Source organism: Myxine glutinosa, chromosome 6 (assembly GCF_964187855.1).
Source record: "Myxine glutinosa chromosome 6, kmMyxGlut1.1, whole genome shotgun sequence".
Lineage (NCBI taxonomy): Eukaryota > Metazoa > Chordata > Myxini > Myxiniformes > Myxinidae > Myxine > Myxine glutinosa.
In genome coordinates, this window is record NC_136266.1 from 76,070,674 (window position 1) to 76,096,052 (window position 25,379).

Genomic DNA, 25,379 nt, shown 5'->3' on the forward strand with positions numbered 1-25,379 from the left:
ATTCGGGCAAAGAGAATCGTTTTTCCTAATAATAAAAATAAGAAGAAGAAGAAGAAGGCGTCTCGAAGTCTGCCACGCGGCGTGATCGCGCTGACAACAACCGTTGGTGATGGCTCCTCGGTTGTGTGCGTTCGTGCTGATATCGCTGCACGTGTTGCTAGCCGAAGCTCAGTACGAACAGTACGACTTCCAGGCGTTTCCCCGGCAGGAGTTAATGCCATTGGAAGCCGCGTATCGTCACGGCACCGAACGTTACGAAGCCGAAGAGTGGTCGGACTGTTCGCATTACCTGGAGTTGGCCCTTCGCTTGCACAGACTTCTCCGGGACAGCAACAGTTTCTGTAACAGCAACTGCAGCACAACCGAAGCGGAACTGGATACGAGCAGGTGACGTGCCATTCATTGCAGACACCGATTTCGTCAAACTCTAAAAGTAATACCACTTTGTTTACAAACTTTCGAACCTTGAACTTTCATATATTTATCAAGCGATCTTCCTTTTGTTTTGATGATAATTTCATTGATATGTGTGAGTGCTGCATTGTAAAGTATCCGTGAGCCGGTCGTCCTGCTACTATGTGCATTTTTGACGTCAAAGATTGCACGGTGTATTTTGCCAAGTTACAAATGCCTTGTATTCCTCGAGTTTAGTGTTGAGCATCAACCTCACCCATTCGGGGCATATATTTATTACGTACGCACCCATGGTGTATGGGCCCAGTGTGTACAAGATGTGTAGATATGTTTGAAAAGGCCGAGTGTTCAGGTCCTGCGTACATGGTACGTACGATGGGAGGGGAAGAGAGTGGAGCAAAGGGAGCTGGTGGGGTTGGGGTAGTGAATTTTTTATTACTCATTTATGTAATACGAAATAGATGGTCCTAAAATTGCCCTGCTCATTGATTCACTTTTGTATTTCAACAAACCTCAGTTTATGATCGAACAACAGCTTTATTTAGATTGAGTGTTATATTTTTTAACACAAATCGAGCATCAATCGGACCAAAAAAACTGCAGTTTAGCAGTACTTTGGCTCGATCGTGCATGCGCAGGGAAGAGTGAGATTTTAAAAATTCTGTCTACCTGCCTGGTATTCAAACAAAATTTAGAAATCATTCCAAACAGGAAACTTACTGTTTTTAAGGATGCCATACAGGACACAAACAACAGGCACAAATAACGAATGTAATATGCTAGATAGGGTAGTGTAGTAGCCACTGCATCAATGGCGGTAAACTTCCTGAATGTCTTTTCTTTTCTTTTTTTCTACAACCTTAAAAACCTTTATTTTATTTCAATTGAATTATGTACTTGAACAATTTAGAACACAAATCACCTTTTGGCACTTTCAAAACCTTTCCGTTTAGCAGTACTCGGACAAAATTTTAGGTCATCACGACCAGTCAATTTTGCTGCTCGTAGACCTCTCCCATGTCATTGTTTCTCAAGACACCACGGGGTATTATGTTCTCCGAGTTTTCTAGTTTTTCCTGCTTTATAACTGCTGCAGTACACCTACACGGATGGCTGGATGGTCTAGAGCCGGGGTGGGGAACCCGCGGCTCGCGAGCTGCATGCGGCTCTTAGCCAGCTCTTGTGCGGCTCGCGAAGGGCTGCTCTATCGGTGCATGTTTTTACATTTTAAAATGTATTTCTATTATAAAATCAAAATGCATTTGAATATTTGACTATACTGCCAATACATTTGCCAATATTGTAAAAATAAAATGAAACACACTTTCAAACACAATGAAACAACAAACAATGAAACACACTTTTGCGCGTAGAAACACTTGCGCGTGCAGACTCGGCAGTTTGTTAGCTGGGCTAGCACTAGCCCAGTGGCAGTGACCGAATCGCCATGGCAGCGTCAGGAAAACGTAAAGCTAAGCGCAAATATGAAGAGGAGCACAGGGTATTTTTGCCTGAATGGGAGGAATTGTATTTTTTTACGGAGCGAAATGGGGAAACCCTTGTGCTTGATTTGCCAGACTGCACTGTCGCATTTTAAAGCTTCAAACCTGGAGCGCCATTTCACCTCACTCCATGATAACGTGGCCCGGGATTTTCCCAAAGGCAGTGAACATCGCAAGCACAAGGTAAATGCATTGAAACGTCAGTCAGAGAAGCAGACTCAGTTTTTTCGGAAATTAACGAAGCACTCGGAGACGGTCACATTAGCATCATATCAGTTGGCATGGAACATTGCTCGAGCTAAAAAGCCATACAGTGAAGGGGAATTCGTGAAAACGTGTCTCAGAGATGTTGTTGCCATCCTCACTCCTGAAAATGACAGTTTGAAGCGTTCTGTGTCAGACCTGCAGCTGTCACGGCACACCGTTGAACAGAGAATATCACATATTAACAACTCCATTGAAACACAGTTGCATATGGATCTTGAAAAATGTCGGTATTTCGGCATTGCTTCGGATGAGTCTTGCGACATTCAAGATAAGCCACAGTTGGCAATATTTGTACGGTCTGTGTCAGAAGACTGCATAATTAAGGAAGAGCTGCTCGACATTGTGCCGTTAAAAGATAGGACCCGCGGCATCGACCTGAAAGAGACACTCACGACTGTTGTTGAGAAGGCAAATTTGCAATTACCAAAACTAACAGCAATAGCCACAGACGGTGCACCTGCTATGTTGCGATCTGCAAATCGCCTTGTAGGGCTGTGTGAAGCTGACGACCGTTTCCCTGATTTTTGGACATTTCATTGCATCATACATACATTCGAAGAAGCTGAACTTGGACCATGTCATGAAACCTGTGCTAGAAATTGTGAATTTTATTTGCACTCATGCTCTCAAGCACAGACAGTTCAAAAATCTCATAGCTGAACTGGACGAAGACCTTCGCAATGATCTGCTTCTCCACTGCACTGAGATGGCTTCAAGAGGTAACATGCTTTCCCGTTTTTTTGAACTTTTGGACCCAGTGAAGCTGTTTCTGGCAGAGAAACATAAGGACTATCCTGAGCTACATGATCCCCAGTGGATGTCAGATTTGGGGTTTCTGGTCGACATGCTGCATCATCTGCACAAACTGAATCTAGATCTGCAAGGGAAGTTAAAAATGCTGCCTGACCTGGTGCAAAGTGTTTTCACATTTGTGAACAAACTCAAGCTCTTCCAGACCCATCTTCAAATGGGAGAGCTCACACATTTTCCCTCCTTGTTGAAGGCAAATGGAGAAGCAGCTGAGGTCACGAAAATGAGCATTGCACGCCATGCAACACTGGTTGAAAATCTGCAGCAGAGTTTTGAGGACAGATTCTGCAACCTGAAGAAACAACGGCCACAGATCACATTCCTCATCAACCCTTTCACTGCTGAATTGGATTGTTTAAAAGCCACCTTTGTGGCAGATGAAGCAGCATCCCAGTTGGAGATGATTGAACTTTCTGAGGATGACAGACTTAAATGTGTCTTGAGAGAAGGAACCACAGCAGACACAGAGTTTTGGAAAATTGTGCCCACAGACAGATACCCCAGTGTCAAACAGGCTGCACTCAAGCTAATGTCAATGTTTGGATCAACTTACGTCTGTGAATCAGTTTTTTTCTACACTGAAACAAGTGAAGTCAAGACATCGCTCTGTTCTTACGGACACACATGTGAAAGAGTTGCTCCGAGTGGCCACAACTGAGTACAAGCCAGGCCTGAAAATGATTGTGGAAAACAAAGCCTGCCAGGTGTCCCACTGAGGTAATAAATGACCTATGAAAACTGTTAAGCTATGTATTATTATTATGACATAACCATAATACATATAATTATTAATTATGTCATTAGGCCTATAAGTTGCTGTTGTAGTATGAGCATGCAGGTGTTGTGTGGCTCTTTGCAATGGTGTAAAAGGTTTTTTTTGGCTCTTTATGCTGGACTGGTTAGCCACCCCTGGTCTAGAGGTACACACACTCAACGCTAAGCTGTCTAGCCTAGGTTTGAATCCTGACCCAGCTATAAACTGTCATCCCAGGGTTTCATTGGCAGGGTGATTGATCAATGTATGTGCCATCCCTCGGATGGATGTTAAACGGGCTGCCATTTGTTGGTGGACTTTGCAGATCCCACGGTGTCCTTAGTGAACAGTAGTCGAGCTATCGCGGACACCCTGAACAAATTCAAAATTCCTGCCCTAACTACTGCTGGAAAGGCAATGGCAAACCACCCTTTATCATCAACCTTGCTCACGAAGCTGCATGGGCGGCATCGACACTGAATGAAGAGTATGGTGAGAGAGACAAATAAAGATAGAAAAAGGAGAAAGAAACCATGCTATCTTGCCTGACCTGGTGCCTGACCTATTAAGTAAGCTGTTTGCTTCATGGATCATCCGGATGGAGTTTTTTTTAAAATAAAGTGCTTTAAATATTGTATTTTTGTATCATTATTTTGCTTTATTCTATCATTGATGTGTAAACTTGGAAGGATTGAGATATGTGGATAGATTGTTCAGGTAAGAATAAAAACACCTGCAGGCTTAGCTACTTTTAGTTTCAGGGCTTTATTTTACAATTGGTGACTATTGGACATTCTACACTCGACAAGGTGTCATAAGTCCCAGGATATGGTTTTAGCTGCTCATACAAGATTTGTTTACACCATCTACCAGGGTGAGCCATAAGCCTCGGGAGTAATAACATATTACAGTAATACAACAATTACAATACCTCCTGAGACATCGAGTGCATTCGTACGACGTCCGCCGTTGTCACAGCTCCATATCATTTTGTCACAAGCTGTCAACCTGTTTTCATGATCTGCATCAAATGACAATTCGCAGATGATAGTTGGTTTATGTGGTTTCATGTGAAGGTTTTCTTTTATTGTGCGACGCAACAATGAATACGAAACGCCCAACTCTGCACTACGTTTCCGTAATGATTTTTTCAGAGATCTGAGAACAGATGTTTTAATATTTTGATTTCCCAAATCGTGCATGTTTGGCTACGCTTGCTGTTGAGTACTCAACTCTTCCAGTCTGAAATTCCTTTTTTCCCCCCAAAGATGAAGATTTTATTAGTCCCCTACCGGTGTACACCGGAGGGGACTATAGGTTTGCACGCCATCCCTCCGTCCGTCAGTCCATCAGTCCGTCAGTCCGTCATGCAAAGAACAGTTTTCCGGACTTTTTTTTTCTAAACGCTTAATGCTAATGATTTCAAACTTGGCAGTATGGTTTCCTCATGATACGTTAGAGGTCAAGTTCGAACTTCACGACGTTTCGATCATTTAAAAAAAAGTTATGGCACTTTGAACTTTGGTAATTCTGATAATTCTGATGATCCTTAACTCAGTGCCATTTTAAGTTTTAATTTCCTTTAAAAACCAATTTCTCTGCAATAATTGGACCAACAACAACAACAACAACATGCATTTTAAGGCCATTTTCCCTGCGAGAGCGGGGGTTAGCCTTGCGGTCCCCATGACAATCTTCTCCATCTTGCCCTATTTTCTGCATCCCTCCTTGTTAACCCCCTTGCCCGCATTTCCTCTTCCACCATCTTTGGCCAAGTCTTTCTCGGTCTTCCCTGTCCTCTACTTCCTTCTAAATTCATTTCCATCACTCTTCTCAACCAGTCACTTTCATCCTTCCTCAACACATGACCAAACCATCTCAACCTGTTCCTCTTCACAACATCAATCACAGGCTCTATTCCCATCATTTTTTGCAATTCATCATTTGTCTTCCTCTCTCTCAACGATACTCCGCACATCCATCGAACCATTCGCATTTCCACCCTTTTCAACCTTCGTTGCTGCTCTACGTTCATTACCCATGTCTCGCTCCCATAAATCGTAACACTTCTCACACATGATGCATACAACTTTCCCTTCAGCTTCAACGACACTCCCCTCCATCAGCACGCCACTCAGTTCCCAAAACTTCTTCCATGCACATCTCACTCCAGCAACCGTTGCCGAGTCTGATCCACCTTCTCCATTCAGCATGTCTCCGAGGTAGCAAAATGTTGTCACACCTTCCAGCTTCACGCTGTCTCCAAGATCCAACTCAACATTTCCTCCATCTGCAGCTCCCTCTGTGCACACCTTACATTTGAATGTAGCTGCCACACTGGTTAATGACCCTCAGACCACTACATTTTTGATGAACCCACTCAGCGCACATTGTACATTGAATGGAGTTCACTCCGACACCCTTCCTGCGCACAGCACAGGGCCACTTCCCAGTTCTTTCCACCTCACCACATGCTTTACCACTTGCCATCACCTTCGTCTTTCCGATATTCACCTTCAGACCTTTTGTCTCCATACATTCCTTCCACTTGTTCATCTTTTCCTTCAGTCCATCCATACTTTCTGCAATCAACACCAGATCATCTGCATACAACAACTCCCACGGTAAACCCTCCTTTACGTTCTGAGCCAGCACCTCCATCACAGCTACAAATAGTAGTGGACTTAGTACCGACCCCTGATGCACGCCCACCCTAACCTCAAACTCACCACTGTTCCCGTCCTTCGTCCTTACAGCTGTGCACGCTCTTTTGTACATTGCCATCACTACTCTGATCAACCATTCCTCCACTCCTAACTTCCTCATTGCCCATGTCAATACTTTGCGTGGAACCCTATCGAATGCTTTCTCCAGATCAACAAACCCAAGAAACAACTTCTTCCTCTTCTCCATGTACTTCTCCTGCAACTGCCTCACAATAAAAAGCGCGTCTGTCGTTCCTCTTCCTGGCATAAATCCAAACTGCATTTCGTCGATCTGCACTTTCTTCCTCATCCTCCTCTCCAACACCCTTTCCAATACCTTCATTCCATGCTCCAATAACTTTATCACTCGGTACGAGCCACGCTCTAGAGGGTCACCTTTCCCCTTGTATAGAGGGACGAGGGTACTCAGTTCCCAATCCACTGGAATGCGGCCTTCTTTCACCACCAGATTACAGATCTCTGTCATTCTCTTCACACCCCAACTTCCTGCTGCCTTCAACATATCTCCCACAACTCCCGTCGGCCCTCCCGCTTTTCTACTCTTCATTGCTTTTATCACTTCCTCAACTTCCTTCTCAGTTATCTTCTCTGCCGGTCCTAAAACTGGGTTACTCTCTATGTTGCCATCCCATTCATTCTCTGTATTCAACAGCATTTCCATATATCTTTTCCATCTTCCTTTAATTCCATCTAGGTCCACAACGATTTGTCCCACTTCATCCTTCAAGCAACTCACCCCCATCACATCACACCTCTCTTTCGCTATCTGCTTTGCAATCCTGAATACTGCTCTCTAACCCTCTTCTGAATCCAAGCGTTCTCCGAACATTTTCCTACATGCCTCCTGCGCCTTTGCTACCTCTTTCTTTGCAGCCTTCTTGGCTGCCTTATAACTTTCATGCTCTGCTGTTTCTGCTCCCGTACCCTTCGCCTTCTGCCACTCCTTGAAGTTCTTCCTCTTCTTGTCAATCCTCTTTCCAACTTCATCATCCCACCACCATGTTTCCGGGTGCCTCGGTGGTCCTTTTGTCCATCCACATACCTCACCAATGGCTCCCAACAGACTAGCTTTCATTGACATCCAACCACTTTCAAGCTCAACCACATCATCCTCTTCCCTACCCAGCCTCTCTTTTAATGCCTCCCTTACTGTCACCACTTTCAACCTCCACACCTTCATTCTCGTTTGGTACTTCACCCGCCGAGCTCTCCTAGCACCTTTCACCCTTATGTCGCAGACAACCAAGTGGTGCTGTGAAACAGCCTCCTCCCCGGGGATCACCTTTGTGTCCCGGACGTGCCCCCTATCTCGCCTATGCACCATCAGGTAGTCGACGGTTGTCGTCGACCCACATGATGTGTATGTAACAAGCTTATTATCCTCTTTCTGGAACTGAGTATTACAAATCAACAAATCGGCTCCATCAGCAAACTCCAAAATCCTTTCACCTTCTCCATTTCTCACACCATATCCGTAACCCCCATGAACTCCCTCAAAACCATCCATACTCCTTCCCACGTGTCCATTTAGGTCTCCTCCTACCACAACAACTTCCTCATCTTTCACGTTTTCCATCAGCTTCTCTATCGCACACCAGAACTTGTCCTTCTCTTCATCGCTCCGACCAACCTGCGGAGCATATCCCGAGATGACGTTCACCAAGAGCTTTCCAATCATCATTTTCACCATCATCAACCTATCACTCACTCTAGTCACACTCACCACACTGTCTACAAACTCCTCAGAAAACAGGACACCAACACCATTCACGCCCTCCAGGCACCCTTGCCACACAAACTTGTATTTCTGTCCCTGCCTACCCTTCACCATTCTCACACCACTTCCCTTCCATCTCGTCTCTTGCACACAACATATGTCCACTCCTCTTCTCTTCTGACCAATACTTCCACCACTTCTCCTGAACTCCCTGTCATTGTCCCTACATTCCATGTCCCAAACTTCAGAAACCGATCTCCACTTCGGGCTGTACCCTGCCCATATGTAGTTGTAATTGTCATGGGTCTCTTTTTGAGGCAATGTTTTTATGGCCGGATGCCCTTCCTGACGCCAACCCTCTTAGTCGTCTCTTACGACACGCAGGGATACGGTGTACCTATTCTAATCCAGGGTACACACTGGGAAACGTTTAAAACATGGAAATTCGGGGGGGTGGGGGTGGAGTCCAAGGACATCAGCACGTCATCCGAAAACAGCTTCGGTTGGTGCGAACCACTCGGTCTATGGCGCGAACCAGGTCCCGACACGCCCTTGCTCGCTTGGCCCCGATGAAGGCCTCGCTGGGTGTTCTCCAAACAGGGGCAAAATCGCCCAAGCCGTGCTGGATTTCAGCAGCGGAAGCCTTGCTCGCCCAGCCCCGATGAAGGCCTCGCTGTGTGTTCTCCAAACAGGGGCAGAATCGCCCAAGCCGCGCTGGATTTGGGCTGCGGAAAGCAGCCACGAAGCGAAGATATTCGGTCGGGCTTTTCGTTGAATCTATGCTGCTGAATATCACACACGTTGGCCTGGTCGGCCCAGAGCCCGGCGCTAAGTCCAAGGACATCAGCACGTCATCCGAAAACAGCTCCGAAAAACTCTTCCTCCGAGCTGCTCTTGAACCTCGTCAGGAATCGTCCCGGTTCGTCTCAGGCCTCCACGTCCTAGCGCAGGAAACTGCAGGCTGCATTGTCCGTGGGCGGGAACTAGGCCTTGCTGCATGGTCCGCTCACTCCTGGCTCCGTGCGCGCAGGAAACTGCAGGCTGCACTTGTTCTTCTCCTCATATTCTTATCTCTCGGAATCACCAAGGGTCCAAGAAGCACCTTCGCAAGCAAGCTCCCAATGCTCCGCCAGATGAATGCACCTAGTGTCTAAATCCACGGTTCCTCTCGTACCTGTGCAGTCCGTACCTGGTGATCTCACAAGGTTAACATGAGAAGAACCAAAACGAGAAAAATTCGGCATCCATGGAACTTGTACTTGTAGTTGTACCACAGGGTAGCGGTGCCAGCACCGCTCGATATGGGGCTCTTTACATTCCCCTTCAAATCACGAATGCAGTTGATGAATCAGTGGCGAAATGCAAGTGATGAGCACGAGAATGGACGCGATGAGCGGGGAATTTAACGTGATAAGGGCGAAGCGATGGGCAAAGAAAATCTGCAATAATTGGACCGATTGAGATAAAATTTTCACCATATGATGGACTCGGTCTGTAGAATATTTTAATGGTAATGATAACGTCACAGGTCACGTGGTTCGGTCGCCATATTGTTTTTCGTGAAGACACGAAAACCCCTTTTTCTCTGCAACGGCTGAATAGATCGATGCCAAACTTTGCAGGCAGATTCGCATACCCATGACGAACAAAAAAGTCAGCGAGCATGACGTCATGCGTCACATGGTTTCAGAGTTATGACGTTTTTAAGCATGAATCTTTAAAACCGAGCTCCTCCCTCATTTTTGATCCAATCGAGGGGAAACTTCACAGATCTGTTCAGCACTAAAATGTCCTTTTGGAATTTGCGATAGGGCACGTGGTTTGGCAGATATCATTAATTAAACGAAAATATTTTTTAAAATGGATATCTCTTGTTTATTCTCGAGTTCTCCTCAAGCCGCACTGCGCGTCCTCAGCCTCGTCTCGCGAACGTCAACAGCGCGACACAGCGCGCGCTTTCCGGAGGGGCGGAGCCAAGCCGAGCAACATATATATACACATCGATCGTTGATCGTGAACCGGAAAATATGATAAATTACTGATGGTTTCAGAGTTATGACGTTTTTAAGCATTAACCTTTAAAACCGAGCTCCTCCCTCATTTTTGATCCAATCAAGGGGAAACTTCACAAATCTGTTCAGCATGTCAGTCTACTAAAATGTCGTTTTGGAATTTGTGATAGGGCACGTGGTTTGGCAGATATCGTTAATTAAACGAAAATATTTTTTAAAAATGGATATCTCTTGAATCGCTGGTACCTCAGACAGTGAGTTGGTAATGAATTATATAATTAACACCGTGCAATACGTGCAGGCCGCTTCACGGAGCGACCTTGGGGGCTTATCAACGAGGCGAGGCGTGACACATGTGTCAACATACCTCAGATCAAGTTTGAAAACCAGCATCAACCGTGCATAAATTTGCATATTCGATCATTTTTGACAACGTTATGGCACTTTGAACTTTGGTAGGGGACATGTATTGCAGCGCAATACTCAGAATGCTTGTTTTGACGGTGCTGGTTTTCCAAAACGCTCCTCAGTCTTCTTGCACTTGTTTCATCGTCTTGTTTGTATTTTTCCTCTTGTGGTACCACACTACTCCTGCCAGCAACTTTTCCATTGCAAAAGGACTGGTGTCTGCCATCTTGGTTTAACGTGTTATTTGTATTACCTGGAAAAAAAGAATATAGTATAAATACATGGTATAAACAAATCTTGTATAAGCAGCTAAAACCGCGTCCTGGGACTTATGACTCACCCTGTACGTGTGGGTTGGGGGTTGAGTTTACTTTTCTCGTTTACTGATTGAAAGATTGTAAAAGCACCTACATGGGTGTGTTGGGTGAAATGATCTTTCTATGGTCAATTGAAACAGGCCAATTCTTAATGGGGCCTGCAATTACCATCCACATGGCTTTTCTCCTCGCTAGGTTTGAGGGCTTTTCGGAACTCGAGGTGTTTTCGCGGTTACTTCAACGAGCTCACTGCCTCAAACGATGCAAGCAGATCCTGCCGGCCTTTCGACAGTCTCAACCCAGCCGTGAGATCATTCAGGAGTTTGTTGATCGGGTTCCCTACCAGTTCTTGCAGCTCTGCTATTACAAGGTTTGAGACTTTTCTTGTGAGGCCAACATTGTAATTATTTTGGTGAAATTGTTTCATTTTTGGTTCACGAGTTATCAAGTGACCACTATATTCGTCATGTGCGTGCGTCTGTCTGTGTGTCTGTCTGTCCGCAGCATAACTACCCGATGATATCATCCGATCTTAATGAAACTTGGGTGGGAGGTTGATATCATGATCTAGTTGTCCTGCCTAGAGTGGGCGTATTGCGCCCATTGTGGGCGGAGCCACGCCCAAAAAAGATGTCTTTTTAGGGGGTAATCGAGTTCAAGCTACATCTTCTCCGAGGGTTTTGGTGGAATCTGACAGGGGTTTCGATATTTGGTTAGGCGAATGTCATGTGTCTAGACCCACGGAGCTCGATTTTTCATTTTTGATTATTTTTTTTTTCGTTTTATTTATCTATGTATTTCTTTTTTCTTTTTTTTTCATTTAACTTTTCACCGAATTTTCGGTATTGTGTAGCTAACTAATCTCATAACTGATTATACATTATTTTCTATCTCATTTCAAGGTCAGTAACCTTCGTTTTGACATTTCCGGGCCTGGCCTGTCCGGGCCTGTTTCGGTTATAGTCCGTCCTTTGTCATTGAATACCGCTCGCTCGTGAACCATCGTTGTCTCCTGACTTGTTAGATTTCATGTCGGGCCAACAGGATGGTGCAGAAGTCTCATGTACTTATCTTTGAGTTGTTTAGTCTGGGTTCAACTTCTGAACCCCAGAAAAATGTTGAATTGGACAACTATCAGGGTCATCTCTTCACGGTAGTTGTACCCCATAACACAAGTCAGGGGCCAAATGTTCCCCATTCTTTCCTGCTTCCCGGATTCGTCAGGACAAGCGTTGTCACGGTCAGAGTGCTGATCGGTCCCCATAGACCGGCCATTTCCCTAGTCCATGGTTATATAACAACAACAACAACGTGTTGAATTGGTGCTTAATTGGCAAGGCACCATCCCTTGGATGGACGTTAAGCCGGTTGTCCCATCTGCTAGCATTAGTGGATGTTAAAGGTCCCATGGTGTTTTATGAAGAGTAGGTGAGTTATTCCATGTATCCTGAACAAATTGCAACTCCCTGCCCAAATCACCTTCAGTCGAAAGTGAAGCTTGCCAGCAGTTTTGAATACCGCTGCACAACATTACCTGTAAATCCTGTTTACGGTACTTAAACCTGTTCATTGTATTTTCACACATGATGAATAGTGTCCTGTTTCTTTTCTGTCAACATGCAGCTCAACAACCTTCCAAAGGCCATGGCAGCCACTCACACGTACCTACGCAAGCACCCAGATGATGACATGATGCTCAAAAACATGGCCTTTTACCGCAGTTTGCCCAATGCCGAAGAAGAATATTTCCGTGACATAGAGGCTAAGCCTTATGACGTAGGTCTTTGTCGGCCTCAAGCATGTTGTGATCATCAACAGCGTGCAACATTTTTAGTTACAGTTGGTTGTGAAAACTTTGCAATTGTCCCACCGTCAATCACGTGCGTGTTGCCCCTGTTGTCCATCACGGTTGAATCGCCCCCGCCCCTTGTCCGTCACGGTCGCGTCGCCCCTTGTCCGTCACGGTCGCGTCGCCCTCGCCCCTTGTCCTTCACGGTTGCGTCGCCCTCGCCCCTTGTCCGTCACGGTCGCGTCGCCCTCGCTCCTTGTCCATCACGGTCGCGTTGCCCTCGCCCCTTGTCCGTCACGGTCGCGTCGCCCTCGCCCCTTGTCCGTCACGGTCGCGTCGCCCTCGCCCCTTGTCCGTCACGGTCGCGTCGCCCTCGCCCCTTGTCCGTCACGGTCGCGTCGCCCTCGCCCCTTGTCCGTCAGTCGCGTCGCCCTCGCCCCTTGTCCGTCACAGTCGCGTCGCCCTCGCCCCTTGTCCGTCACGGTCGCGTCGCCCTCGCCCCTTGTCCGTCACGGTCGCGTCGCCCTCGCCCCTTGTCCGTCACGGTCGCGTCGCCCTCGCCCCTTGTCCGTCACGGTCGCGTCGCCCTCGCCCCTTGTCCATCTCGGTCATTTCGCCCCCACTGTCCATCACATCTCGTTGAGTTTGAGTTATGTTTTCTGCAGGGTCTGTTTGTCAGAGCTGCCAAGGCCTTCAACATGGAGGATTACAAATCTTGTGTGGCAAACATGGAACTCGCAATTCCCAATTATTTAAAAGAGTACGACGACTGTGTTTCTGTCTGTGAGGGAGCACGAGAGATCGTCGAGTTCAAGGATTTCTTCCCTTCCATTGCTGGTGATGTTTTCCCTTTTTTCAGTTTAAATTACCTCTTTAGCAATGCTTTATGTTTGTTCATATTCCAGTTCTAAAATTGCGAGTTTTGTTTTGCAGTACTCTTAAATCTTGCAGCATTTTTAATAGTAGTATTTGTCCAATTTTCATATGGGTGTTGTACCGTCCACCAAACAGTGATGACTCGATCTACATCTCGCTGTCTGATAATATGGACCAACTTCTATCAACTCATCCCAACTCTCTCTTCCTCATATGTGGTGATTTCAATTGTCATCATGTCAGCCGGCTGGGTGTGGGTACCTCTCTCACAGACCATGGCTCCTCAGCAAAGGACTTCTGCGACTCATTGGGACTGACACAATCTGTCAATTTCCCAACCCGGATCTCAGTCAACGGAGCATCTTCTCTTCTGGACTTGGTTATGACAAACTTCCCTGCAAATGTCTGCTGCTCTTCTTCTGCTCCAATCGGTTCATCTCATAATGTGCTTGTTAAAGTGGACATCTCTCTGGCCATTATCAGAGAGCCTCCTCAGCGTCTACGAGTCTAGCATTTCACTCAGGCCAACTGGCGTGGTCTTCCAGCAGCCATCAATCATCTGGACTGATCTCCCATCTCTACTGCCTCTGACATCAACTCCTCCTGGGAATTCTTCCAAAGTAAACTGCTCTCTCTCATGCACAGATGTATCCCATCTCGTCTTCAGTTGTCATACCCTCCCTCCTGCCCTGCCCATGGTACACGGAATCTTGTGGTGAGGCAGTTGGCCTGAAACAACTTGCCTTCGCCTCCTGGAAGGCAAATCCAATGGAAGGAAATCACATTTCCTTTCACAAAGCCCGGAACAAGTGTGTGTCAGGAGAGCCAGGAAACACTATCTCTCTACTCTCAAGACTGAACTCTCAAACCTGTTTCCCTCTTCCAAATCTTAATCACTGGCGACATGACAATATGTTTTGTTCTGGGGTCACGAGGTAAATAGTACTAGATTTTCTGCATCTATTGGTGAAAGGAAAAGTATGTGTATGTATGTATGTTTTTGTTATAACCACAGCCACCGCTAAGTAATTGTATTCAGGAACCCGACACCTCTCATCCATGGATATTTCTCATATTCCTATATTTCTGTGAGTCCGATTTGCGTTCACTAACAGAACAATTCTGCTTAACCACCGTGAAATTGGCACTCTTTCATCTAAAATCTAAATGCTGCAAATTATTTTTAAAAGACGATTTGAAGTGCAGATTTCGCACTAGTCACAGCAGGTTGGTCAATTGTGCTCGTCATGCCAACTCGAGTCAGTGTAAACGCACACACATCGCATGCGCAAAAGGCCTCATTTAGCATTAACATGTCATTTCAAAAGTTGTGTATTGGTCTGATACTTTAATGACAAGTTGCCATGTGGATGACAATGAAAATAGTTTGTGTGCTTATGGCATTGTTCTTCTGCAGACCACTACATTGAAGTGCTGGCCTGCAAGATGAGCTGCGAAGCAGACCTCATTCCGGAGGTTGGAGGCTTTATGGTTGAGAAGTTTGTTCCAACAATGTATCATTACTTGCAGTTTTCTTACTACAAGTGTAAGCCGATCATGCATCACTACCTGCATGCTGTGGTACAAGGCTGGCTGAGAACACCAATTGCTTTACCATGATGAATTGCATTGGAATAACGTTGCAGCTTCAGTGTAATGTAGCATTCCTCTATATTTGAGGCTTCAGTGTAATGTAGCATTCCTCCATTATGCATGATGTGTCCAGCATAGGGCCTGATGTGGCCTGCCTCTGCAATAGATTATCCCAAAATATGCTCAACAAAAATGTTATTGGCTAAAGGGAGTGGCATAGGGCGTAGGCCATCGGAGAAATACCAGTGTTGAATCGACCATTTATTTCCTACAAGGCCATTGGTGATAATCGACAATGCTTATCACTGGCATTTTGTGCAAACTGCGTCATGTTCCTGTGTTTTCACTTTGGAGATGGAATTCCAGAGAGCTCTCCAAATTCTCACAATTTCATATTTGAGGTCTGTTTATGGTGCCATCACCCCTATACGTATAAAACTCTGGCAATCTATTGGATCACTGCTCACCTCCACTCATTTGTTCCTCTTTTTTTCCTGCCAATGAAATGAACTTCCACATTCTCTTCAATCTCGTACTTCTCTCCAGGTCTTCAACACAGCTATTCATCATCATCCCCGATCCAAAACCATGATCTTTTCTACCCTCGTTTAACCTCTTCCCAACCACTTGCCATTCTCCTTGCAAATTTCCAGTTTTTTCTCCTCCTGAGAGTTTCCTTCTGTATCCATCTTGTCCACCCCATGCATACTTTCTTACCACCCCCCCCCCCCACCCTCCCTGCTCCCCACTCCCATTCCTCACCACACCCATTGTTTGTCCAGGTCTCCCTCTCTGTTGTCTTTCAACTCTGCTGTTGCTGTCCCCCCCTCCCCCTTCCCCTCTCTCTGCTCTTCCTTTTGTCTTGTTGCATCCTGCTCCATTCAGTGTACTACCTTTTCCATGAACCTTTACTCTGCATACATATACAGAATGTTGTAGATAAATCTCTGGAAGATATTTTCCTGGAACCCATTTATTTTGACTGGAAGAGACCTATTTATTTATTTATTTTTTTAATTTTTTTTTATGATCCAGGGCTTGGCTCTACCCCGGAATAATTTTGACCGCCATTCTGTCCCACACATGCTAAATGGGATTCATAGTGAGCGATCCATGCACCAACGGTCCTCCTTATGGTACTACTGAGCAATCCTATCCTGATGTGGTCATTGTTATCATCTATTTGGGAGAAAATCAGGACCAATAGTACCAGCAATAGGTCAAACAAAACCATCATGGGCCTAATAACTATGCTGACCAATCAAATGACCACAACAAAACATGTCTTTGTGATCATATTAAGATATATTACCCCTCCCCCTCCAAACTCAAACCTTAATTAGAATTGTCATTCAGCACGACGTCTCCAGTGATCATTTGGTCAAAGTAGACTTTCTGATCATCCCTGAAATTTATTATCTACCAGTCATCCAATGGGGGGACAAATCCATGTCCGCTATTAAAAAGGAAGAGGAAGACTCTCTTGTGAGCAGGCCATTGGTGCTCCTATGGTTGGCAGCGCGTACCCCGGAAGCATTGATTGAAAGAGAGTGGCAATCATATGTGTGGGAAAATTGCATGCTCAGTCTGGGTCGCCCAGATAGCTCAGATGGCAGACCACTGGTATGGTTTTCCAGAGGACTTGGGTTAGATTCCTGGTCTGGGTGTGTAATTTTCCCATATATGTCAATTAATTAGTTATAATCCTGTTAATTTATTTAATTGTGATGCACTATTCATATAACTGCAATAAATGTTCAAAAGTGTGCTATCAATAAATAAATAAATAAATTATATGGAAGTGGTGCTGGAATTTTTCAACATTTGAAAATGTTCCACAATTGAACACCAGTGAATTGGTCGTAACCATGTCAATGTGAGGTGCATACGCATTCATCTCTCTACTTCGTCTCTTCACAACTTTTATTTTTATGTTGCTTGTGTTTTTGATTGAAAAAAGCAACTTCATCTTCACCAATTTCTTTTTTTCTTTTTTTCAAGGAATAAAATTTTAATGTTTATTTTGATTTGGGAAATGTTTTGTATCAATTGTATTTAGAATTGACTTCAAGTAAATTGAGCAAGTGCCATGCTCATCGTGTCATTGCATGATGGGTATCAATAATTTTAAAATGAGGCCTTGAGGCTGACTCGCTTGCCTGTGTGCACAGTAGGAAACTTCAAAGAGGCAGTGTCCTGTGTGAAAACTTACCTCCTCTTTGACCCGGAAGATGAGATAATGAACCAGAATTTGGACTACTACCTGTTTCATCGTGACCACTTCAACTTTGCAGACGATGACTTCAAGCCACGGCCGGTGAGTCCTACGCGTTTTACTCTGATTTCAGCCATGGGCAATCAGCTTTCCTCTTGTCCTTGGAGGTGCTAATGTCACAGGTAGAGAGGTGTGGTTGAGGATGGGTTTGTGATGAATAAAGTGGGCAATGGAACGAGGATGGTTGTGAAAACAATTTAGTTTGATTTATTTCCTTATTTATATTTTCCTTTCCCACGATTTACATTGCTCTTCAGCTTCTTTCCACGAGGGAAGAGCAAATTAGAATTCAGGAACACTTTGTGGGATTGCTGAGATGAGAAAGTCACATGGGAATAATCTGGCAAATGCCTTGTCTCATATTTGTGTCCGGTTTTTTTGTTTTTCATTTTTTTGAACATTTTCAAGAGATCTGCCAATTTTTTAAAGAGTTGATGGTTCGAGTTTCAATTATGATTTCCTTTTCAATGCTATCGCATCCTCACTCCAATTGTTCACTCCTTGGTAACACGCACCCTTGTTTTCATGAAGTTTTGTGCGCCATGTGTGTGTACTACAGGAGGCAATAAATTACCACGAGGAGATGCAGCTACTCAAATCCCTGTCAAGTTATGCTCATCAGCACCTGCTACCAGATGATGAGGTGAGGGTATGCGGCTTTGTAATTTCACTTATATGCTTATGGATCGGCACTCGATCTCCTTTCCACACGAGGAGTGGTGGTTATTTTAGTGTAAGGGTAAGGCATGAACACCTTGAGCGTAACATAATGATTGCCCTTTTGTACTATGCAAAATATTCACGTGAATCTGAACGAGAGGGCAGCAGCTTAACATATAAAAGATCAAAGTGGAATTTGTCGACTAATCCATCGTAGATGGGTAGGAAGGAAAGGCCGTAGGATGAAGGAAAGAGGATAGAGCCAGACAATAGAGGGGAGTCAGCAGGAGTATAAAATTGAGAGACTGTATGGGAGAGCATCAGGCACAGAATTTGTTCCACAAATGAGAAGGATGTTGAAATTGGGATGAGCAGCCATTTTGGGAATATGAAGGGTATCTTGCTTTTATCACTGTTAGGTATTTGTTTCTACACTTAAGCCCCAGTTATAAGAATCTGCGTTTTGGCAAATTTTGTAATAATAAATGGCCTTTGTAGATTTGAGGATGCGCATAGATTGCCATTGAGCAAATTAAGTTAAACTCTCCATTATAGCCAGTACAAATTTCAATAACGTATTTGTTTGTGAAACGAGACCTTTTCCAACTGAACCCATCATGCCTGGAATTTATCAGCCACCTCATTTGACGTTTAACGTTAAACATGCATAAATGATGATGATGAAAACAAGTCTCATCCAAAGATCAATTTGGCAATCAAAATTTACTGCATTCATTTCTATGGATTTGGGGTTTGTTTCTTACACCGCCCCCTCCTAATCTCCCTCACCTCTTCCACTCCCATCATGAGTATGTCATGAGGTTTGACAGAACTCGATCATATTGGTGAATCAAATGGATATCGTAAACAGCATTTTGTTTCCCAAGTGAAGGAATGTTGTAAACATTGTCTGATTACCTGTATTTATTTTCTTCTTGAGCTGTTTTATGACGGTTCTCAGGTGAGTGTGTTCATTTTTACCCTTGCCAGAGGGTAATGCATTTGGGTCCATTAACATTTGTAGTTTGTCTGTGTGTCTGCACGTAATGTTCTAACATAAGCCACAAATGCTATCTGGTGGTAGCCAGTGTTACATATCTTTTTTTTCTTTTTCTTTTTCAACCAAGTCATTCATCATCATTGGCAATCCCTGGGCTGACAGGATGCACACTCATCCCCAAGCTGTCTAGCCTAATTTTAAATCCCGACCCAGTTATAAATTGTTGTCCCATTGTTTCACAGGCAGGGTGATTCATCAATGTGTGTGCCGTCCCTCAGGTCGACGTTAAATGGGCATTCCATCTGCCAGCATTCGTTGGTGATCGTGAAAGATCCCATGGTGTCCTTCGCGAAGAGTAGGTGAGGTATCACCGGCACCATGGCAAAATCCAAAATTCCTGTCCTAACCAGCAGAGGGTATTGTCCCTCTCAAAGCTGTGCCTCTCAGTCAGTGATGCTGCCACACAGCTTTGTGCTGCATAAGAATGGAGAAGATTGACAATCCCTCTTCTTCAGGATTATTCTTCTTTACGGATGGCTGGGTGGAGTTGGGTGGTGCTGTTGGTTGTGGGCCTGCAGGTGTCTTATAAGCCCATCATTAGCCTTACAGGCTCTCCTACAGTGAGGTCATCAGTTGTTGGCAAGCAGAGGTGGTGGTGGATTTATCTGCATGAGCACCTGCCCACTCTTTCCTTTTCTCTCTGGCTGCTCTTAACATTTGCCAGGTCTTAACCATTTTGTACGATAGATCACCATTTTGAACATGACTGGGTAACCGCTTGCCATGTCTCAATGTTAATGGAGCAGAACTTCATGTTGGCTTTGAGGTTAGGTTAGCTTTGAAAGGTTAGCTTCCTCTGGCCCTCATGTGAATGTGCTTCCCTTCATAGCTTAAATTAGACTGTAAAACATCTGTTTAGGCTATCTTGTGTCGGGCATTCTGACGACATGTGCCGTCCTGAGCGGATGTGAGATCATCATGTCCTCTACACTTGGCATGTCCATGTCTTGAAGGTTGCTCAAGTTAATTTTGTTCTCCTACTTGATTCACAGGATCCTTCTAAGACGATGTTGATGTTGATAAAATTGATCGAAAAAATTGATCGAAAGACGATGTTGATGTTGACGCCTTGATATGGCATATATAGGTTGTCCAAGCTTCATCACCATAAATAAGTGTGTGGAGAACCACTGCATGATACTTTGAACTTGAGGCCAGATCAACCGTCACGGTTTTCAAAAATGCGGAAAAAAAAATCCAAAATGAGGTTCGACTGCCGGTGGATAATCCCGCTGGATGCGGTTTTCAAGTCTGCTGTGTCTGAGCTGTCCTTTTTGCTTGTTCCAAAGATGACTGCTAAGAGGCAGCTACAAACGGAAATGCTCTTCTGCCTCACTTCAGAGTGAAGAGATTAATATGTAACTGCCGCCGTTGTGACTGGAAGTTTCCACATATGATTATCTGCCCCTGTCACCACTAGCTAAACCCCAAAGGAGTTGAGAGGTTGGGGGATAAGGGGTTGGTTGCCAACCATAGAAGGCCCTGAGGTCTATTTGAGTGGGAAGCCTGTTGCACAGCAGACCCCACATTGTCTTGGCAGGGCATTGCCTGGCTTCAATGTTACTGTACAATTAACTACAAAGCTCTGCTGCAATTAACTACAAAGCTATACGGGGTTCGGGGAGGAGGGGGTTGCCCCCCGAAATAGGTATTTTTTGTTTGTTGAAGTCTCATGATTATGTTAGTATGATTCTACATGCTTAGCTGTCTTCTAGCAACCATTGAAATTGATTTAAAATAACTTTAGTCAGTGCAGTATACTGTTTATTCTACCAGGTGAGTGCCAGGGGTATTGCCTCTACGATGTTTTCTTTTTATTTGTCGTGGTGTTGTTAGTTCGCTCCATCAATTTAACGATAGTATGGTATTGGGAACTACCAAGTGGCTGATTATATGTCCATCTTCATGAATAGGAACGGGCATTCACTGGCCATTGTTCAGCTGGGTCGTGGAGTTTTGGCGCTTTGGAGGAGAGGGAAGGAAGAAGAAGAGTGTGTAGTCTCTGTTGCTTGCTTTTGTCTCTGCTTTTCGATTGCTTCTAGCTGGGGTGTGCTTGTGAGGAGACTATTTGGAGTTTGTGGAACTTTGGCAGTGTTGGAGGAGGGGGTGTTGTTGGACTGTAGTGCTCTTCGGGGGAGCTGGGGTCCGCGTGGCACTTGACGGTGGAGAGCGAAAGGCGGCTGTCTTGGCTGCTTGCTTCGCGCCTGGAGGTTTTTGACGCGCGGTTTCGACGCCATTGTTGGGCAGCTTCCTGCGCAAGTGGCTTCACCGGCGGCTACCACCAACAAGCCCCTCAACGCATTTTGTACCAGAGCTGAGTGCTGGCCGATAAAAAGGGAACATTTATTTTTATTTTATCTTTCCCCTTGTTCGTCTTTGTGTCTGAGTGGAGGATCCTCAAGTAGGAAATATTAGATTTACCTCTCCTACATTTACTTTCATTCAATTCATTATAGTTGCATTTTATTTGTCGTGTGTGTTTCTTTGTTCGTGTGTCCGAGAATATACCCATGTGGCTTCCGTTCAGGTAAGCGCTTTAGTTCCTTCACCCGCACGCGATGGACCAACCGCCAATTTCGGCTACGTGCCTCGGAATTGAGGACCGTTTCGGCTTTCCGTCATCCAGCGGTTTTAATCTGCAGGCGACAGGACAATATGTATAACCATATGTCATTGCTGTGCAAAGCTGCGTATGTGTGATGTAATTATGTAAATGTCTTGTAATGAATGATGTAGATTACAGTAGCTATTGGCATGGACTAACACCCTCAGGAACTGGCATGAATAACTTGGTCATGATCCACATATAAAATCAAATTGTGCTTGTAATGAGCATTAAAGTGTTGCAGTTAAATTAGACAACTGTGTCAAACTGTGCCTCAGGTAGTCTATTTGTGCTAGTCGACCTCATAGGCCTTATGGTGTACCTCAGGCCACAGACTCGGTTAGCCAGCTCGAAATGTGAGCCAGCCCTGCTGTGCTAGTCGAGTCCTTGGTCTGAAGTGTGTTTTAAGGCCTGAACATAATGCTGTGATTGTTATCTTGAAAGACAATTTGGTGTGAACACGGATGCTGCTGTTAGAATCTGTGCTTTGTCTACCTGTTTATAGTTAAATTGGAAAACTTTGTTCAAATTTCATTATCTAAGAAATTTGAAAGCTTTAAATTGCATAGTGTTGCTGAGCTGTTGATATAAAGTTTGATGTGAGAAATAATGATCTACCTGAAAGTAGATCTGCATGTGGATACTCATGCACTCAATGACACACAAACGGATTACAATCACCTCTCACATTATAGTGGAGCTCATAATGTCAGAATCCCAGCATCATGCGCTCGGTGCTTGGATGGAATCACCGAATGGTCCAAAATTCATCTCAAAATTTGCAGTTGGTCCTATTCTTGGTCACATGACAGTCGGTGTTTAAAATGACAACATTGTTAGATGACACTTGGCCCATTTTTAAATCCCTCTCCCGAGCAAATGTGGAGAATGACATGGAAGAGAAGGTTTTTAAAACTTTTACGTAAACAAAATGCTTGACTGTTTCCTCCAATTCTTCTGTTCCAAGCTGAATTTGGCTCACGTGGGATACTAAAAGGTATGTAGGTCGTTGGGGTTTGCCACCTAAAATAACTCTTACCTCCTTTAACTTCCTCAATTCCCCACATCCCATTTTGTGGATTCAGCGAGGGAGTTTCTTTTGCCCAAGTCTTTCACGAACCGGCCGACCAGGACGGACGTTCAACTATAGTTGAGTTGGACAGGAATTTGTAATTTGTTAATGGTGCCGTCAAATAAAACGCATACTTTTCAGGAAATACAAGTTGCGATCTTTAACTTCCACCAGTTGTGGCTAGCAGACCAGGTTAACATCCACCTAAGGGAGGTCGCACACATTGCTGCTTCACCCTGCCTGCTAAACACCAGGATGTCAGTTTATAGCTGAGCCCAGATTCAAACCCAGGCCTGACAGCTTAGGTGTAAGTGTGCATACCTCCAGGCAATGATGCCAGCCTTCGATGCCAAACATAAATGGTGTTTGTCACACACAAGGTGCGGAGAATAAAAGTGAAAAGGTGCGGAGAATAAAAGGGGGGGGGGGGGGGGGGGTCCATCCCATCTTTGGCCCTAACCCTGGGCTTCGATATTTCGGTCATTTTCATCTGTGAGAACGTTGTCACCAAACATGGCTGTCCATGCACTATTACCCTTCTGCTCTCAACCATGGACTCAGCATTTCAAACGGGATGTAATAATTATTTTATCGTCGACGTAACAACCGCCTGCTGATGTACTGTGTGCAAAATAATCCTGACCATTTGTGTGGTTTCTCTTTCTTTGTTTTTGTGCCTTTTTCAGATGGAAGTTCCACAATATATTCATGATTTGCAGGAGGCAGAACAGAGCAGCCAATCACTGTGACAGAGAAAACACAAACATGTCTGTCCTTTAAATTTTATTTGGATTCAATTTCACTTCGTTCTCCCATCTCATTATTTTATAGGAAACTGCCATGGATCTCGCCCTTTCTTTCCACTTTACTTTTACCCCCTGCCTTTGTGATAGGAAGGCATAACAATGACAATGCATGACATAGGGTTCCTGTTGCAAATGCATGAATGGACTTTATTGCTGTTGCTCACAACACCGCAATGATTTGTACAAATGATCATGTTGTCTTGTAGTGAGTGGCCTTTTTTTTTTTTTTAAGCAAATGTTGTTTACAAGTCTCACATCTCTGGGAATATACTCGTACATATAAATTTGCTTTATTTTTCTCTTTTGGTCTGCTCATATATTCACAGATATTTTCACGGCTGCCCTAACACGTTGACTGCCGACTCTTGCCTGCAGTCAAATGCCCTGGATCATGTAGAGCAAACTTGTTTTGGTTATAATCATTTATTTTCATGTTGCCACCATCTTTTTTTAGTCTTAGTTGACCTGAAAAGTGAGGTTTGTGCCGATATCACATTTGCTCACTGGTGATTTTCAAAATGGCATTTAATGGTACAAGACAAATTTGATCATGATTATTACATAGATTTATGTTCAATGAACTGCCAGCAGATCATTTGTTGCATTATTGTTATCCAGCATACTATGTTGCATTATTGTTGCATTATTGACATGCCAGCATACTATGTTTACAATGCAATATATGCATTTATACTCGTACAATACTCATTGTGGCAGAATCTGGTACACCCAGCACGATGATTACACACTCGTAGTCGGCAGTCAACGTGTTAAAAAGTTTTGAAAAATTAACACTTTATCTTCACTCCTGCAGAACTCGCGCACATTATCTGGCAAGATAGTTGGGTCACTATGATGGATTCTGTTTGTCTCTTGTACCCAGATGGAAGTGAAAGACAAGGAGAGAGCATGCCGTGGACTCTCAGATGCCGAATTTGAAGGCGAGGGCGATTATGAAGAGTCCATTTATGCAGACAATTGGGAGCAGGGGTTCAAGGGAGACCTGGGTATCAGAAATATTAGCTGACGGTTCTACGGTGAGCAACAGAAACAGGAATTATGGAGGAAAGATTACAATTATGCATGTCTTTTCGAGCAACATTGAGTCATATTTTCGAGTAACATTGCATCATCGTTTTCAGCCAGATGTGCTTTTGTTTCTGCCGCTCGTCTGCAATTGAGATTTTTCTCTTTTCTTGCATCCTACCACATCAACCCGAATTGTGACAGCATTTTGAAGTGCAAGTATTGATAGTTGTTAAAAGCTGCGTCTCCATTTATGCAGCATCCTGTCATTTAAAAAAATGTTTCACGTTTCCTTGTCTGTCGGGATGAGAGTTGTTTCTCGTGCAATGTGTAAAACGGTTCGGACAGTGCTCCTTTATGCCTTGAAATACAACCTTGGTGAGTTTTGTATTTTTATATTTGATCTGTTGTTTGTGCATTTCATGAGATGAGCTGCATTTTTGCTAACTCTGGAATTTCGATCAATTGTTGCCTTTTTTATACTTGAACACAGATTCCAATCAATCAGTGAAATGGATTTACCTTTCAAGATAATTTTTTTAATTTGGCATCTCGCTATCAGGTGAGGCTGTTACTTTATTCGATTAGCAAAATGCCAGAGTGTTCAATTCCTCTACGATGTGGTGTGTACGTTGCAGAATGCCCAGCCTACATTTTACGCACATTTTCTAATAAAATGTAGCAAAGCCA

The 25,379-nt window shown here is 44.3% G+C and overlaps 1 protein-coding gene across 3 annotated transcripts; it reads left to right on the plus strand.

Moving 5' to 3' along the window:
• CRTAP (cartilage associated protein) lies at positions 1–25,379 on the plus strand. 3 transcript variants are annotated; one of them, XM_068120420.2, is made up of 9 exons: positions 28–387; positions 11,123–11,297; positions 12,551–12,703; positions 13,382–13,553; positions 15,010–15,138; positions 17,357–17,502; positions 18,020–18,103; positions 23,544–23,624; positions 24,547–25,379. In XM_068120420.2, exons 1-8 carry the CDS (start codon positions 110–112, stop codon positions 23,604–23,606), a joined length of 1,200 nt encoding a protein of 399 aa, XP_067976521.1. In that variant the 5' UTR covers positions 28–109; the 3' UTR covers positions 23,607–23,624; positions 24,547–25,379. The 3 variants fall into 3 exon arrangements, with proteins under 3 accessions (XP_078636150.1, XP_067976521.1, XP_067976520.2); XM_078780024.1 differs by having other exon boundaries at positions 1–387; positions 23,544–25,379; XM_068120419.2 differs by lacking the exon at positions 23,544–23,624.